We start from the raw sequence: 18,692 nt of genomic DNA, 5'->3' as shown, positions 1-18,692 counted from the left end.
TTTATAGCACTGGTCTGTATTGATATTGACCCGAAGCCTTTTACTAGATATTAGAAGCAGCCCGAGAGAACCAGCTACACAATAGGAATGACCCTAGATTTACTGTATTTTTCGTTGTTGGTCTTGCGTCTTGTTTTATGTGCACCTGTAAGCCTTCGGGTACCTGGAGCGCGTTATAAATTAAAGTAAAGTAAAAGTAAAGTAAACAATGACCCACATGTTAGTGCCACTTTCAGGTACATTTTTACTACCATCCTGTTGTTTCAGAAGAAGGGTAAAGTTCACGGGCGTTTTTCCAAGTCCGATTCAAGAGCAGGTCATATGAAGATTTCTGTAGTAAAAAAGGTTTTGGGAATTTCTCATAAGTGTTCGCTCATCTGGATACGGAGGAGCCTCTGAAAGTTTTGCCTGGGGTGTCAACAAACGTTGAGTTCTAAATGATGCGATTGGCTGGACAGCAGTTACTCCTTGTGTAGACCAGGGGAAATGGTCTCACTGAAGTGGTTTAATATATGGAGGTGACTCGTTGGCTTGCATATGCTATGGCGCTGGGCTTAGTATCCGTAAGCAAGAACCCTGCTGAGGCAGGAAAGGAGGTGTACTCTGTGATTGCAGTGGCTGCCAGGTGGACGGCAAAAAAAACAATCTTTTGAGACCCTCCCAAAAAAGCCCAAGCCTCAGAACAAAGAGCCTAAAAAATCCAGTGTAGTAAAGAACAGACAACACCACACCCATGGGATACACACTAAAAGTTGTGGTGCACACTTGCTGCCACAAATATCAGCAGAGACCTAGATTTGCCACCCACTGTGCACTCACAAGGCACATTGTTCTCATACCAGAACGTCTGCCAAAAGCAGAAAACAACCTCAACGATAGTTAATTTTGGAGATCATCGCAGTCATGAGGAGGAGACTGCTTCATGACTCAACAAGGGATGAGGTGGGTAGCCTCGAAGACACTCCTAGTGAGGGTCAACCGTGAATGTGGCAGTAGTCGGTCGGCAGAGGGTCCTTGGCTTGTGCCTCATCAGCAATATCCCGATATGCTCACAAGATAGATGGGGAGCGACCGCAAACCCACATCCCTCGTCACTGAACATCATTGATTACCCAAACCGTCACGTGAACGTACACATAAATTAAAAGAGGTCAGGGCTCTGAGCTTGGTTGTCTGTCAGGTGGAAGGGATCCGTCATGAGGTGTGTAAGACTTTGTAAGTGATGATGTTAAACTCGGTTTAAAAAAAGCTTACAAACCTTTCATATTGTCCTTGTTCACAAGGATTTCTCCCTTCACATGTCTCTTCTAAGTCTATCAGGATCTGTCGCTTTCTATATTCTCATATAGGTCAGCACTGTTGTGCAAGTGTTTCCATAATTTGATTGGCAGAATTCTCTGGCTGGTTTTTCAGTGGCCACCAACACAGCTGTGCTAGCCTCATTGAAGCTAGTGACTAGAACTCTTGGCATTCTGTCTTTCTTCCTGCCACACAACTTCTACTACTATCCGTACGTGGGTTTCTTTTTTCCCACCTGTTTGTGACTTTCTGTGGCACTGTTGGAGTATCTGAACGACTACTCCCAATAGAGGAAGCTGTGCTGGTTGTCTTTCGCTGGTCATGGACACCACGTTGTATTCTGGAAATATTCCAATCGCAGTTTTCAATCAGTTCTTCGTGGCTTTCCGAACTATTTTCTCATGTTAGAACAATGGCTTTCAGCATGCAAGACTTCCTTGATGTTCTTGTCTTGTGGACACGACTGTGCTAGACTTTTGGAGTGTTAGTACCACAACCTCCAGTGTGCACACTCTTCCTCGGTACTCCTGGCTTTGTCAGCATCACTACACTTGGCCTTTGGAGTGTTAGTATCACAACCTCCAGTGTGCACACTCTTCCTCGGTACTCCTGGCTTTGTCAGCATCACTACACTCGGCCTTTGGAGTGTTAGTACCACAACCTCCAGTGTGCACACTCTTCCTCGGTACTCCTGGCTTTGTCAGCATCACTACACTTGGCCTTTGGAGTGTTAGTACCACAACCTCCAGTGTGCACACTCTTCCTCGGTACTCCTGGCTTTGTCAGCATCACTACACTTGGCCTTTGGAGTGTTAGTATCACAACCTCCAGTGTGCACACTCTTCCTCGGTACTCCTGGCTTTGTCAGCATCACTACACTCGGCCTTTGGAGTGTTAGTACCACAACCTCCAGTGTGCACACTCTTCCTCGGTACTCCTGGCTTTGTCAGCATCACTACACTTGGCCTTTGGAGTGTTAGTACCACAACCTCCAGTGTGCACACTCTTCCTCGGTACTCCTGGCTTTGTCAGCATCACTACACTTGGCCTTTGGAGTGTTAGTACCACAACCTCCAGTGTGCACACTCTTCCTCGGTACTCCTGGCTTTGTCAGCATCACTACACTTGGCCTTTGGAGTGTTAGTACCACAACCTCCAGTGTGCACACTCTTCCTCGGTACTCCTGGCTTTGTCAGCATCACTACACTTGGCCTTTGGAGTGTTAGTACCACAACCTCCAGTGTGCACACTCTTCCTCGGTACTCCTGGCTTTGTCAGCATCACTACACTTGGCCTTTGGAGTGTTAGTACCACAACCTCCAGTGTGCACACTCTTCCTCGGTACTCCTGGCTTTGTCAGCATCACTACACTCGGCCTTTGGAGTGTTAGTACCACAACCTCCAGTGTGCACACTCTTCCTCGGTACTCCTGGCTTTGTCAGCATCACTACACTTGGCCTTTGGAGTGTTAGTACCACAACCTCCAGTGTGCACACCCTTCCTCGGTACTCCTGGCTTTGTCAGCATCACTACACTTGGCCTTTGGAGTGTTAGTACCACAACCTCCAGTGTGCACACTCTTCCTCGGTACTCCTGGCTTTGTCAGCATCACTACACTTGGCCTTTGGAGTGTTAGTACCACAACCTCCAGTGTGCACACTCTTCCTCGGTACTCCTGGCTTTGTCAGCATCACTACACTTGGCCTTTGGAGTGTTAGTACCACAACCTCCAGTGTGCACACTCTTCCTCGGTACTCCTGGCTTTGTCAGCATCACTACACTCGGCCTTTGGCGTGTAAGTACCATCATTCCCAGTGTGCATTAATTCGTTGCTTCTCTTGGCTTTGTCAGCACCATTGCAGTCGTCTTGTGTGGAATTTGAACCTTGGCTCCTATAATGCAATTATTTATTTGGTTCTCTTCCAGTTACGTGCCAATTTCCACCACCTCTAATCTCCTCCTGTATCGCTCGGATTCTCAGCTTTCATGTGCCAATTATCACTGCCATCCCATTCTGAAATCTCTTTATTTGTCACCTTTTTAGTCTTGTTGATGTGCAGCGAAAGGCTTCTGTTGTTGACTAGCAGCTTTTGGAAAATTATTCCTAACACACGCTTGTTTGCGAGCCTGTCCACGACTCTGTCACCACCTCTTTTGCTTTGGTCTCTGTGACATATCGAGGGAATGTGTCCCTTCTCCCCAAGGGGGAGCCCCCCCCCCGTAAGGCTAGGGAGGTGAGCCCACTCTGCACACCGTCCCTAGGGGTTGAGGCAAGTGAGACCTCACCTGTAGAGACTCCCCCTTTCGGGACAAGGACTCCTTTTGCTGTGAAGAACTCCCTAAAACTGCACACATCATGGCCTACATGGAATCCTCTACAAAACCAGAGACTGTTAACAACCAAGAATGGGACGAAGAAACACTTAATAGACGCCATCATCATATCGAAAATAAACATGTCCCTTTAAATCCATATATTCAATCCACTGGGACGAGTGTGTTGAACAGCATTCGCTCGACAAGCAATGATGAGAGGCATGAAGGCATACGCAGGCAAGGGGAGGCCCCGGGCTGCATAACACCTGTGAAAAGAGATGAACACATACACAGGGACGGGAAGGCTCTGAACTGCATAACTGCAAAATATCTGTGTAGAGAGAGGAATGCCTACACAGGCTGGGGAAGACCATGAGCTGCGTAACAAACCTGGCGGTGGCAGAGTAAGCGTGAGCCAGGAGACTCGCAAGATTCAAACTTGCATAAGTCTGGAGAGAGGGACGCCAGCGCTAAGGAGAATCTCCAGTGTGAGAAGCCAAAAGGGCAGAAACCTGGGCGAAGCTGGTGGAGAGACCACAAACGATATGCGGTGGACAGCCAGTGTACAAACCATCGCCGAGACCACCAGAGGTATACCGCAGCAGGGTGTCCGGTCACTCATCGAGCCACCAAGCTGCCATAAGGAGAAGAAAGAACCAGATAAAGGAAATGCCAGCAAAGCTAAGCCGAGGGCGGTCCAGGACAAGAGAAGGTCCACAAGGTACACAGCTCCCAAAGAGGTTCTCCTTCACCGTCAAAGGTAACGGAGAGAACGGGAATAACGGGAGGCACCGAGGGAACCATTATACTGTGCAGCCAACTCGTCTCAGTACAAATGGTGAGACAAACTCAAGTCTGAAACTGATGAACTTAAAGTGTTGTGATACAAGAGAAAAGAACAGTGGATAACAATACCCTGGGAAAAGGGGGAGGAAACTCGACATTCTGTACAAGAAGAATATAATAATTAAGCAAAAGAATATTATGAGCCAGAGTTCAGAGGAACTGTCCAATTGAACTATGTACCAAAGCAAAAGGACAGAACAGGTTAATCTATAATTGCCTTGGAGTGTAGGCCTACCAGAGGAATAGTGCTTGCAACAATATAGTGAACCCAGCAACCAGGAAAAAAGCCTATAAAAGATCCCTAAAAGGACTATCAGGAAGAGGGAAACTTAAATAGTCTACTTGAAGAGTTACAGAAATTAATCCACAAAATCACAAAAAGCTGTATGAGGATTGTGCATTAATCAAGAATCCCAGCGGCTAATACTAGAAGTATCCTCAGGACAAGGCAGTCATTCTCCTCATCTAAGTTAGTTTTCATAGTGGTAGGTTCAGTTAGGTTAGTTTTGGACAGCTGACTTATTCCTTTAGACATCCACAAATGACGGACGAGCACCTTACTTAGTAACATATGCAGGGGCCACCCATAGTGATAAGGAAAGTCAGGCCTTATATTTCGTTAATAAAATGAAGTGAAACATGTCCAATGAGTGTCTGCGTCCTTCTCCTGGCCTGCCACACCACTTTCTTCCATGTTCCTCACAGGCTGGGCAATATTGTCCCTCTGCTTCCTATCAGCAGACCCGCAGTGTTGTGCCCTCTCTGCCTTTGGTGTCCCAGCACTGGTTTTCTATCCCCACTGTTTACTTCTGACCTCCTCATGGACAGTTCCCTGCTAGGCATCTACTACCTCCTCCACGATGCTCAACAGTGCACCTCCATTCTTTCTGCCTTCTATTTCTTGGACCCGAGAGTTTCCTCACATGGTCTCATGTTCACAAACATGAAAAAGGTGTTCATTTTCCCCCAGACTTCATCTGGCAAGTGTGTCTACTTCATGACACAACCTCTCCCGCTTCGACAACTCCCTAGTATTAGGGAAAAGAGCAGTGAAGAGAGATGAATAATCAGCATTTTGTTGATGTATGTCCCTACAATGCCTGATCTCAAAATGGAATGATTGTACAGCGAGAAACCATCTGAGAATCTAAACATTTGCATCTTTATTTCTAGCCAACCCTGACATTGGTGCAGGGTCCCAGACAGCAATTCAATGGCCACGTAATCCCAAAACGCTCAAATTGAATGGTGGTGGGAGATTATGCCCGATTCATTCAGATACGATTGATCATAGTCCAACTTGGGCATAACGCAAAGTTTGCTTGAGGTCTTGGTCTGGTTGGACCTGTCCATCAGGTTCGGGATTTTGTTGGGCAATTTATCCTTGAGTAGACTTGGCCTAAAGACATTTGATATATGAAGTGAAGATAATCAGGCATTAGGCCTAAAAAGGCTCTTAATACTTTATTTGTCTCTGGAAGTTGGATCGAATATATAGATTCAACTTTCGTATCCTGAGGTTTATATCACCATTAATTAACTTGGCATGCTCCTTATATCATAGTTCTTGGCATCCAGGTGTACTTAACACAACTGGATGCTGATCCTGTGCCAGCCAACGTTGCCCATACTGAGCGAAGGCGGAACAAATGATGAGCCCATGTATCCTTATGTATGATTACAATGTATGGACGCCATCGCTAGAGGATAATAGTTGGTGGCTAGAAACGTTCACGTTGCTCTGTTTCTCGCCCCTTTTTGAACCCCACAGGAAAGAACAAAACTCTGGGAAATAGGAGGAATATGGCAACATCTATTATGATTTATTGCATTGAAAAAATGACCTGACAATGATTTCACCAAGGACAGCATGTTGTTCTTTCCTGCTACTCCAAGTCTCTCTTTATGCTTCTTTTTCTCTGTTATCCTTGATGCTGTATGTCCCTATGTTTCCTGTGTGGTCCTCTTTTACCTGTATCTGCTGTGACTCTATTGCTGGGCCCTTTACAGCAGGGACCCCTATCACATTCCAACAGCAGATTGTGGACTGGTACACAACCAATGGAGATTGTCCCCATAACATGGGGGGCAACCACATAAGCTGTTTGAAGACGACATTATAGAACACACAACCTAGTGACCCTTCTGAAGGTCATGAGACCGAAACTCATTAAGCACACTAGTATGTACCCATGGCTGTGTTGAAATTGAATGGATTAAAATAGCTTTATTTAAAAGTTTTTTCTATCCATAAGGGTACACGTTATCAAGGGTGTAACTAAACACATGTATTCAACGTCATTATGAGATGTGTTTTGAGAAATAATTAAATGACAAACTCTATATATTTCAAGTGTTTGGAGTTGAGCATTGTGAGTCTTTACTAAAGATAGAAAAGCCCTGAGTGATATTGGTTTGTGAACGCACCAGGCTAGGGTGTGTGACCCTCTGCTCCTCATGTACTCAATGAATTGCTCACTTATTTGGACTCGAAAATGTTCTAAAAAAAAAGAATCGTTAACAAGGGGTTGTGCATTTCAGCTAGCATCGTTTTCTGTTGCTGGGTTTACCTTGTTCTTCTCCCAATGTATTCAAGTGCCCCTTAATGGCTCGCTCTCTTCCTTTCTTCAATTTCATCCTCGCTGTCCACTGACCCTCTATTTTTTTCTCTTCCAGGTTCCTAAGGTTGTGGATTGCAGTGCTGGTCATTTATCCCACTAACCAGGCCGTCATCGCCCTCACCTTCTCCAACTACGTGCTCCAGCCACTCTTCCCCACCTGCTTCGCACCCGAGTCTGGTTTGCGGCTGCTGGCCGGTGTCTGCCTGCGTAAGTATCCGCTTAACTGTTCAACAGTTTACTCCTGGGTGTTGCCTCTGATGGTGTTGGATCTATTGGCCGATCCACTCTGAGGGTCATTTGCCCCTAGCAGTCCCAATGACTAAGCACCCAAGTGGACCCTCTAAATTCTACTGTTGTGGGTTTAACAGGGCAGATCTCAGAAAGGAAGCACCCAAGATGCTACCATAACACCCCTCCTTTACTGCAATAGGTTAAAATCCAATAGGTCACAAGCTTTGCCTCACACGCACTAAAAAAATATTCTCGGTCTGCGGAACAATTAAAAGAAACAATTTTTTTACACAGACTACTAGAACCATACAGGTGAAGAATAACAAGGAAACAGAAACAGATGGTATTGCAGTATAGAGGAGTTTTAAGATTTGTTTTTGCAATCCTGGAGCCACACTTTGGAGATTACTGCTTTACCAAGGGTTGAGCCAAGATTGCCTTTCTACATCCATAAGATAGCTGCCTTGCATACGATTCTATTTATCCCTTTATGTGTAGTGTAGCCGCAGCATTGTTTTCAGAGTCAGACAATATTGCTGGACTCTAATAATGGTAACCCTTTGATCTAATTGGCTGCTCTTCTCAGTCTGCCAAACAGGGGCAGATAAAATGGGAGCTCCTCTAGCTCTTGTGTGCAGTTCTGAAGGGTGCTTGATGCAGCACCCAAGCATCTGCTATTTGAGAGGTGCTCATGAGTACGACATGGAAGGTAAACTGGGCCAGTGTCCTTTAATGTTCTCTCTGGGCCCTGTGAGGGGGCAGTAATGAAAGGCAGACAACTGTTGGAGGATTTCTCAGGAAAAGCCATTTTATCATAAAAGAAAATATGTCAAAACGCCTCATTGTCCCTACTCTGTTGAGTAATTCCCTGCCTGACATAAAGCTAAGGGAATACACTCTTACACAGGATACCTGGGCCTCACACTAAACCACAAATACATAAAGAAAAGATCTGTCAATTCAACATGATATGAACAACATTTAGGGTTCCTAAATGACTTCTAGTGTCCTGGGTGATTTCCCTTCCCCGGGATTCAAAGTCACTTCTGCAAATGTTCAACCAAAGAAGGAAATGTTTTAACTCAGTTCTGGATGTTTCAAAGTCAAAATAAAAGTTAATTAACAAAAGATCCACTAGTAACAAATCTCCTCTTTTGGGTGAAATTAGACACTTTCCACTTGCAACAAAATAGCCCCAAGGGTAATCCTGGCCACAGTGCTTTTTCACTCCCACAGGAAGATTTGCCACAGTTCAAAAGAAATGTAATATCCACTTTACCAATGATACACAGTTCTTGGTTAACAGTTAGGATCTCTTTTTAGGATTCACAATGGTATACTTGTCAGGATGACTTCTCTGTGCTGCTGCTTCCACTTCAACAAATATGCTTCTACTTGCTTCACCATGAGAACAGTCTCATTTATCCCACAGTATTTTACCTTGTTTTAGACTGCTGCGATGTAACCTCTACTGCCAACCAGATATGCCACCTCAGCTTAAGTACTTTCGACTACGGCCGCAGCTTCAAAGATTTTTAGACAGACTTCGACAAGATAGATTTTTAAAGCGCTTCCAGCTCCTCGGGTAGGCAAGGCACTCTTCCTCTGAATAGCTTTCTTCAAAGGGGCAGCCTCTTTGCGTCTCTTGTCTATCTGCCACAACAACCTGGGTTTGCCTTTTAGACTCACTTCTCTCTGGCTTCCACAGTCTTGGGCAGTATAGGTTGAGTCTGCTTCGAAAATAGTCTTTACAAGCAGCCAATATCCCTTCCCCAACTTTACCTGCATCTTTCTGCCAGCTATCAGTCCAATCAATTACCTAGAAGCCTTGATGTCACTCTCTTAGCTTCAGATAATACTTGCACACTCTTTTTTTAGGCCAATTAACATTTTGTAATTTCACAGCATTGCTGGATGGCTCTTTACCTCTGAGAAAGATTGGTTTCCCTCTTAGTATGGGGTGTACCTTGGCTTTGGCAATGCTTGTCTTCTCCTCAACAGTTTTATAGTCACTTTTAGATACAGTACAAGATTCAGTCTTTCTGCAGAAACCATAATTAGGCACACACAACCTCTCTTTGAAGTGTTCAAGGATTAAAGATGGATATGTAATTGTATTCCTGTGTAAAGGTAATAGATAGAGGAGTTCAGGTCTTCTTTGGCAATCACAATTAGGCACACGCAACCACGCTTTGATGTCGTTTTCATACTTTAAAGTTTGTAACTTGTGTATTGTCAGGGTTAGGCATTCGGTAATGGTCTTAACAATGTTCCCTCTCTTTAATTAGGGACATGTGACCACTCCTTCAGACAGCAACAGTCTCTAATGGAACAATGGATTTCAGTAACTTTAGCTTCTCACGTGAGCAAGAGATCTTTCACGGTATAGGCAAATGCTACAATTCCATTGTTCATACTATTTTAGCTCCAACTTCTACTCGCATATAGTCTTACGCGAGTTAACTAGGAGCTGGATACTGTTACCGGCAAAGCTTGCGCAATGTGTTAGACTGCTGTGCTTCACTCACCGGCTTCTTAAACAAATGCTCTGCGTATCACACAGCTTTCCCGATTCCCACCACCCCTTCAACTGCTTCTGGCTCACTGGGGACCCACACCCTTCTCCTGAACAGTTGTTTCTGGTCCGGCCATATGTTCTGGGAGTTTGTCTTACTCCTGAGACCCTCAGTTTGACAATTGCATCTTGCCTCAGTGTCCTGCACGTCCTCAGCTCGGCAACCACAGCAATCAGGCTCACATGGGGCCGATCTTTCCTAAACGTCTTCCACTGCGCAGCCTCTGCACTTCGGATTTTGGGGGAACAGGACTCTCTGAGAACACACAGGTGAAATTTGATGTTTCCACAATCCAGCATCCCACTTGTTCTACCACTTCTGCTTGGTTTGCTAGCCTTGTGCCTTCTTTCTGCTTCTACTGCTACAGCCTGCACCCCAGCCAACGTTCCAGCTCCTTCCACTCCTTCCTATTGCATGCACCTGAGGGGGCCTTTATGCCTCCCGGGTTCCTTCAGGTGTGGGTTGTTAGTCTCAATTGCCTGACTACTGCAATGGCTGGTAGGCTTGATTGCCTGACTGTTACAACTGCATGCCTCCTCAGCTCTCTTCCTCGCCTCAGTCCTTCTGCAATTCTGGGACTTGTAGTTCCCTTCAGCCAAGTTAGCTTTTGTAACATTTCAGTTACTTTTAAGGATATATTTAATTCCTTTAAAATTATTAAGAGATGGGCTATGAGAATTTTCTGTTACAGAGGAAGGTAGTTTACTGAAGACAAAATTTCCATATTCCTTTACATTATACCCCCTGAGAGTGAGGAAGGTGTTTAGTTTGGGATACCCAAAAAGATCTTTCTTTTGGTAAAGTTTGTCCAGATTTGACAATATTTGGGTCCGCAACCCTAGATCTAATATGAGGGTTAGGGACATTAAAATTAAAATAAGCCATTACCTCTTTACCTCCCAGGTGATCCTCCCGCAGTACACCACCCACAGGGTTAGGATCAGGAAGCGTCTGCCTTCCCTTGTCCACCTGGGAGGAGACTTTAGGCAGGGGTTCAGTGGGGGACCCAGAGGATTCTTCACATTCCCGAGTGGATCCCCAGCAGGTACACTGAAGGGCAGACCTGTATCTGGGACTTGGTCAAGGTGGGCTCTGATTCCCCAACTCTACAGAGAAAGCACCTCCTGCACCACATGGAGAAACAAGTCTTGTTTTAGCCTGCATCTAGAGGATTGTACTAGCTTGATGTACACTGTGCATGATTTTTAAGTTGTATTAATCTTGAATTAGTTGTGCAAGACCCTGAAGGTTTGTTTAACAGTCAGCACACCTGCCAACACAGTGCAGGTAACTGGGAAGAAACACGCTTAGTGGGGGAAGGGTGCCGAGAAACTGTTGGAACAAAGACAAACACAAAACCCTGCATTGATCCACCAGTTTGGCCAATTGAGACTCAGACTAACTTAACAAGCCGGATGCGCCAGCCACAGCATGGCACCCCTTGTCAGGGACTGTCCACTTGGCCCCATCCACATCCCAGCTGGGTTGTTGTTACCAACTGACTCAAACTGTATAAATGACTATTACATTGCATTACTGCTAAACCTGTGCTGCTGTGAAGTGGAAGGGAAAGAATTGTGCCTGCTCTGCTCCATCGCTTTCAAAGGGCATGCAGCAGTGCGCTCAGAACTAGAGGTAGAAGTGACACAAGATGTTGACGTCACCACGTAGTGACGCCACCACACTGAGCCCGGCGATGTTGCTCCACAGAAACGTGTTGAACGTGAGGAATTAATCTGATCCACAGAATCTCATGCATACTATAACTTGGAGCCACACAATAAATAGTTCACAAATGCAATAATGATGCTACACCTTATATTGTATTTACAATAGGCTGCTGTTAGGTGGAAAGCCCTGCTTTTCCTGATGTGGTGGCCCCCTGTACTTCTTGCTGTGAGACCTTTTCTGCAAAGAACAGGGCTTTTCTGCAAGCCTTTGGCCCATCGACTTGCTTTGAACTTCCTTTTCTTTCCTATTCAGAAAATAAAGAACAAGGATTTACTTAACACTTACAGGTTCTGTGCATACCCTGACTAACGACTTTCCAGAACTGCCAAGAACCTTACAGACATTTCACCATGTACCCATTTATCTTACAACGTGTGACTTGCCTGTAACGGTAGCGATTGTTCCCGTTTATCTTACTGATATAAAGAAGATCTTTTTCTAAGAATATATGCATTTTGTACTGTGCATTTATCATAGTGTTAGCTATACTTGTGACCGCCCTGCTCACCTTCTGAGAGTGAGGCCGTGGCTGCCTCGTCACCCTGTCCCTTTAAGAGCTTGCTATGCTTTCAGATAACCCAGTGCCTTGCATGTACCTGGGCCCTGGAAACAGAGCCTACCGGAACATTTGAGGATGTCCTGAATTGTGTGTGAGGAGAGGTGCATGAGGTTTCATGTCATCACACCAGCCAGTGCAGTGCAGATAGTTCAGAGTATAAATGGCGGTGTTTCCTCGCGACAGCCCACCACTATATAGCAGGCACCCCGGAGTACTAGGGGGAAGATACGCCCCGGCACACCAGCCAATGTAGCTCAGATACATCAGTGTGTACATGAGGGAAATACCTGTTCCCAGATCAGCCAGTGTGTAGAAGGTAAGTGGGGAGGTTGAGTGTGTTGTACAGAAGGACTTATGCCCACCCATCCACTGCATTGAAACTCCCCCAACTTCCATGCACATTGATCCATTGCATTGGTATTGGTCAACTCGGACCTCCAAGCCTCCAGTCCCCCTTTGGACATGGTAGGGAGCCCCCACCCTAGTCAGTGACTATCTGCTGGGCTCCACCCCAAACTTGGCTACCTTGGTTCTACCAGGTGACCCTCCGATGTACACCCGGCCTGCCATCAATGTGCTCTCTCTGGCTCACCGCCACAGCCAAAGGAAGCGAGGTGGCGCGTGCAGTCCCAGATATAGAACTGGCACAGAATGTTGATGTCACCCTGCACTCTTGCTGCCGATGGCAGCCTTCAGCATTGTGCCCATTGCATACCCCCATCCCCGACTTCAGGGCTACATGGACCTGTCCAGTGGCATAATGGCGGATAACAGGCATTGCCTGTGTTTGGGATATATTTCGATCCATGGATAACACATAGATTGGCGATGGGTGACTTTCTAAGGTGTGGGGACACTTTGTTGGGGTCTGAAGGGCTTCGGACCGTCATGCGCAAAACTTTCCATCTCCCAAAGGACCCAGATCAGGCGCACCCATCCACCTCATGTCCCGCAGGCAGCCAGTGCTGTGGGGCACATCCGAGATCACACCTGCCAGACGTTCAGAGACAAATAAGAGCTGCGGGGGGTGGGTAAAGCTACACAAACAACCGGAGAGAGAGAGACACACACACTACAAGGGTAGAGTACCCGCACGCCCCCCCTGCCCCACACAAGCTGAGAAGGTCCTTTGACCCGTGCAGCCCCTGTGACAGACAGATGGCTACCCCGAGCTCCCCAGGGCCCTCCCGCACCTACGCATTGTGCCCGGAACAAGGGCTGGGAGGGAGGCCCCGTAGCCGGCTGCGGCTCTGCTGAGTAATGACGCCCCTGTTGCTGGGCTCTGGAGGGAGGGTGATGAGGATGTTGATTTTCAGAAGTAGGTGATAGTTCACTCAGCTGTTTTTGGATGATGTGGGGTGCAGGGTGATCCTGCTCAGACTGGTTCTGTTTGGTACTTTGAATTCTTAGGACGGGGTGGCGGTGGGGGCCACGGAGAGGGGGGAGCAAAGCCAGCTGCTATTTTAGACTTATTTCATTATTCAGGATATCCACTCACTGCTGAGTAAGCAAATAGTGGGGAGGAAGCGCAGAAAACAAGAAGTGGGGAGGGGGCGAGGCGAGGGGTGCAGGCAGGAAGGGAGAAAACGGGAGGGGGTGCAGAGCAGGGGGGGCGCGATAAGGAGGACACTGATGTAGATTGTGGGTACTGGAGAGGGCTAGGGAACTGAGGGCAGGGGGGGGGCATGGTGGGCGAAGATGCCTTGACAAGATTAGGGACACCGGTCCCGGGAGGAAAGGGATGAGGGGCGCCGGGGCGAGGGGCGTGTGTGTGGTTGTCAGCGCTTTGTGCTGCTATCGGTGTATTTTTGTCAGTGTATGCGTTGCATGTTTGCCGGTGTATGTGCTGCTTTCTTGACTGGGCATTGTTTCCAGTGGTGTCTGTATTGTCGAAGCTGTGAGATGTCGTCAATGCGGTTTGTTTTTGTCGGCGCTGTGTGTGTTTGTGTTGCTGATGTCTACTGCCGCTGTTGTGTGTTTCTCATATTATTGCGAGCGTGGTCCTCAGCGCTGTTTGTGTCATTGTTAATAGGTAGACAGGCAGCAAGATGGCTGCGTTGTCTGTGTACCTACAGCAGTGCACTGTTGTTGCTGAGTTCTTCTTGTTACCAGTGCATGTGTTGTCGTTAGTGTTGCCAGTGTTGTCAATGCTGCGATTTTTGTGCGGGTTGTGTCATTGTCAATGTTGTGTCTCTCTATGGAGCACTATAAGTATGTTTCCATTCTTTGTTGGTGTTTGCGAGTTTCTGTTGGTGCTGTGTGTGTGTGTGCGTGATGTCGGTGGTGCTGCATACTCTCTCGCTGTTAGGGGCGTCGTAAGTGTTATATGTGTTGATTTGTGTTTTTGTGAAGCGTGTTTTCCTGCTCTGCGTTTGTCCGTGAACAATGGGCATTCGGTGACGGTATGCATGTTTTTGTCAGTGATGCGAGTGTTTCCGTGCTGCGTGTTTTTGTCACTGGAGTGTGTTTTCGTAATGCTGCGAGTGCTCTGTGATGCGTTTCGGGGTATGTGTGTGTTGTTGCCAGCGTTTTTGTTTTTTTCCGTTTTCCGTTTGGATGGTGCTGCTGTGCGCGTGTGTGTTTTTAACTTCAGCTGCCAGGCTCCTACTTGTTTACCGTGGATTCTGTTTCCTGCTGGTGGGCGGGAGTGACAGGGGGAGCGCAGAGCGCATGCGGCGAGACTGATGAGTCACGAAACTCCGAAGGAAGAGTGGTGTCACTCTGTCTGCAGGGAAAGCTGTGTGTTCGGGCCGCCATGCACGGGTGTCCTCGCGTGTCCCTGCAATCCGAGTTGTGTGTGTGTGTGGGTCTCTGTGACTTGTGCCTGCAGGGAAGTCCATGTGTCTGCATGAAGGGCAGGATCTCGGCCAGCAGGATGGTGTTCTTCCTGTCACCTGCGTATCCAAGAAGGAAGGGGCCGGCAGACAAACGAGCGTGATCCCTGCAAGAATAGTGTGGTAGAAAGTGGCGTGCGTGTAAGGGGTGAAGTGTGTAATGGGAGGGTCGCGGATCTGCAGGGAGAGTGGTGTACCGTTGCAAGAAGAATAGGGAGAGTAATGCCATGCCAACTGAGAGAGTGGAGTGTCTGCACATGTTCATGAAAGAACACACACAAAGCCAAGTATCTACACAGAAAAGGGCGTGATGCCGGGTGAGCAATGTGCTTGGGAGCACTGTGGAGGGTCTGCGGGGAGAGTTATGTTCCGACTATGTGTTTTGTATAAAGTGCCATGCTGCGAGGCTTGAGGACTGTGATATTCCACCTGGTGGGTGGGAGAGTGGTGAGTCTTCAGGGAGAATGGTGTGTCTGCTGGGAGAGTAGTATATCTCCAGGGAGAGTGATATGTCTCCAGGCACAGTGGTGTGGTGTCTCTCCAGGGATACGCTGTGTATCTAGAGGGACAGTGGCATGTCTCCAGGGAGAGTGGTGTATCTGCAGAGAGAGTAGTATGTCTCCAGGGAGAGTGATATGTCTCCAGGCACAGTGATGTGGTGTGTTTCCAGGAATACGCAGTGTATCTAGAGGGACAGTGTCGTGTCTCCAGGGAGAGTGGTATGAACAGTAACTTAAAACGTCTCCAGGGAGAGTGGTGAATCTGCAGAGAGTCGCGTGTCTGCTGGGAGAGTAGTATATCGACAGGGACAGCAGTGTTTATACAGGAAGAGCGCTATATCTGCAGGAAGTGAGGTGTATCTGCAGTGAGCATGGGTTGTCTCCAGGAAATATGGTGTGTCTGGAGGGACAGTGACGTGTCTCCAGGGAGAGCAATATGTCTCCAGGGAAGCAGTGTGCTTACAGAGAGGGTGGTGTGCCTGTCCAGAGTGATATGCTGCAGGAAAAGAGGTGGGTCCACAGAAAGACGAACTCTGTGTCGAAAAATGGGGGGCACTGGATGCCCATCTTGCACCACAGAAATCACATAATTTATGCACACTCTGAAATGAAATTTTGAGGCATGAAGGACACAAACAAATGGCACTGTAAAGACTGGTGGGGGATGCCTGTACTTCCGCTCTTTATATGGTAGAGTAGAGGCATAGAGCACCCCAGCCAAGATTCTCTATTATTGGTACGTGGTCGAGCAATCAAGGCCTAGCTTCTCTGGAGGTGATGCAGACTTGTTCCTAAGTACAGTGTAGTCCCCAAGCACCCACAAAGGAATGTCCGCACACTGTATCGGTTAAAACACAGTCTTTATATCATTAATATTCAAGGTTATATACAATATCACGATAACGCACTTTGTGCTCAGAAAATCAACAATGGTAAATATATACAGTTCTACAGTGGTACCACAAATATTATCAGATCATTAAAGTGCATCAACTATACTGTCAATATGTCACACAGATCAATAAAGAGGAAACCAGCAGTAGAGAGAGGAAGGAAAGCAAGATGGTTGAACAATTGCCAGAATACTGGTCACTAACGTTAAACACAGCTCTGTGTGGAAATCCCCCCACCTGGGCAACCTGTAGAATAAAGATACAAGCCCAGTACATATATTGTTCACACTAGACTTCCCAATAGTTCTGCAACCCCAAAGTACCTGGCATTGTAGCATTCCTCGGCGGGGAATCGATGTCCCTTCTTGAGTGCCCTCCCTTTAAGGCAGGAGTCACGGATCGTCGAACGTCTGACGGAGAACAGGGTGAGCTATGACGGTGAAGTGGCAGCTTCGTTCCTAGCGGTGCTCGTTGACGGGGAAGCGTAAACGTCCTGCAAGGAAGAGGCGTGCGGGGCACCTCGGTGTCGATACTTCTGGATCGCAAAGAATTTGAAGAACTGAGGCCCAGCAAGGGTGTCGAGTTGTCGGCGTCTCTGTGGTCCTTGGGTGATGGGAAACCCACTGGTGGATGATCCTCGGCGCGTCACCGGTCAGGCCTTCTCCAGCAGGATACAGCGGCGACGATGCGGATGAGAGCGTCCTTGGATTCGAAAGTTCTTAGGCAAACGGGAGCACGGCGGCTCCGGTCGGCGATGGTGGTCGGCGACAGTGGTGCACGGGCGCATCTCTTTGTGTTTCCGCGGTGGTCCCCGTCTCGGGTCGGCAGCCTGTTGAAGGGCTGTCTACCAGGGAGCCTTGGCAAAGATCTGCTGGTGCACAATGGTCCCTTGTAGCTCAGGAAGAGAGCGCCTTACCAGGTCCTCTCTGGGTCAGTCCTTGGAGGTACAGCAGCTTTCAGATTGTGAAGGAGAGCAACAGCAATTCTTCTCGTCCAGCAGGGCTTCAAGGCCAAGCTTCAGTTATTCCAGTTACTCGTCGTAGTGGACTTCAGCTTCTGAACACGAATTCTAGCAGTGAGATGCCCCCAAATATACTAGTTAGTCTCCCATTCATTCTGCTGGGTTACACTCAGGCAACCAATCGGTCAGAAGGGCATTCATGCAGGCAGGCATCCAATCAGGTGCATAGTTCATTCAGGCCATTCACTCCTCTCCAGACACTCACAACAAGTTATGTGTATTGGGACAAGTACCCAGCCATTCAACACTCCACACTGCATTCATACCAGTTTCGGGCAGGGCTGTCTCAGTCATTGTGTCAAACACCAGATACTAGACACCCACAACACAGAATGCGTTTATGTCACACACCCCATTCACCCACGTCCCACCCACAGGGTGTATCCACAACTACAGTCACTGGGAAGGCTCCAGCCAGTCTGTCCTGGACTTCAAACAACACCATATATGGAACTTCTACCCAACAGCCGGTCAGGGGGAAGGGACAGAGTCAGGGTTTCCCAGAACTTTGGGAAAACAAGGTAATAGGCAATAGAAAGCAAGAGGCCACAAGGGACATCTTGTTTCTTACCAGGAATCAACTGATTCCAATGGCAGGGCCTGGGTATCCCAAAATGGAGGATACTCCAGGCACCTGTCAAATTCAGCATGGAGCTGCCACCAGCCCGTACCCTGCTCTATGAGCCACAAACAGGTGCCCAAAAACATACACTAGGGGCAAAGGGTTGTACCCCCACCCATGGGTGCCATAAGGTTGTCCCATGGGTCTGTACACCAAACCAAAAGAGAGGGCTGCACCGGCAGGAGTCCCCATGAACTCCTCTGCGGAAAACATGACAGAAAACACGATAAAAAGCAGTAAAAGACAAGGATACGGAGGCCCTGTCCCTCTGATGCATTTCCAGCATCACAGGCACCATGCCCAATTTTGGCTTTTAAAATAGCAGCACTTCTGATAAATTTACAAATTAGAGGGAGATCCAAATTGATGGCGTAAAGTCCCTAAAGGTAGATGCTGGGTCCACCCATTTGCACTGGCCGCCAAGAGGGCAGGTACCTCTGAGATAACATGAGGAAAGGGGAGCAAGCCTGTACAACTCTGCAACCCAAAGCCTTTCCTTGAAGCTGTCATGGCGTATGTGCTCCTTGAGCTCACCCAATGCTCTGCGCTTTTTGATGCCTCCCCGGAATCGGTGCTTCTAAAGACATAACAGAGAGTTTGTCTGTCCGGGCAGTCTGTGGGCCTCAAGCACTTGTTGAGGCTG

General features: G+C 47.6%; 1 protein-coding gene across 2 annotated transcripts in view; it reads left to right on the top strand.

Annotated features, from left to right (window-relative positions):
* Positions 1-18,692, top strand: part of SLC7A8 (solute carrier family 7 member 8) — a 140,506-nt gene that overhangs the window by 15,540 nt on the left and 106,274 nt on the right. For both annotated transcript variants that reach the window (XM_069634014.1, XM_069634015.1), the window contains exon 4: positions 7,138-7,289. In XM_069634014.1, the coding sequence (XP_069490115.1) occupies positions 7,138-7,289 (152 nt within the window). The remainder of the gene's footprint in view (positions 1-7,137; positions 7,290-18,692) is intronic.

Source organism: Ambystoma mexicanum, chromosome 13, assembly GCF_040938575.1.
Source record: "Ambystoma mexicanum isolate Mex_15411 chromosome 13, UKY_AmexF1_1, whole genome shotgun sequence".
NCBI classification, from domain to species: domain Eukaryota; kingdom Metazoa; phylum Chordata; class Amphibia; order Caudata; family Ambystomatidae; genus Ambystoma; species Ambystoma mexicanum.
Note: the sequence above shows the minus strand (reverse complement) of the source record. Positions and strands in the feature narration are given on the sequence as shown.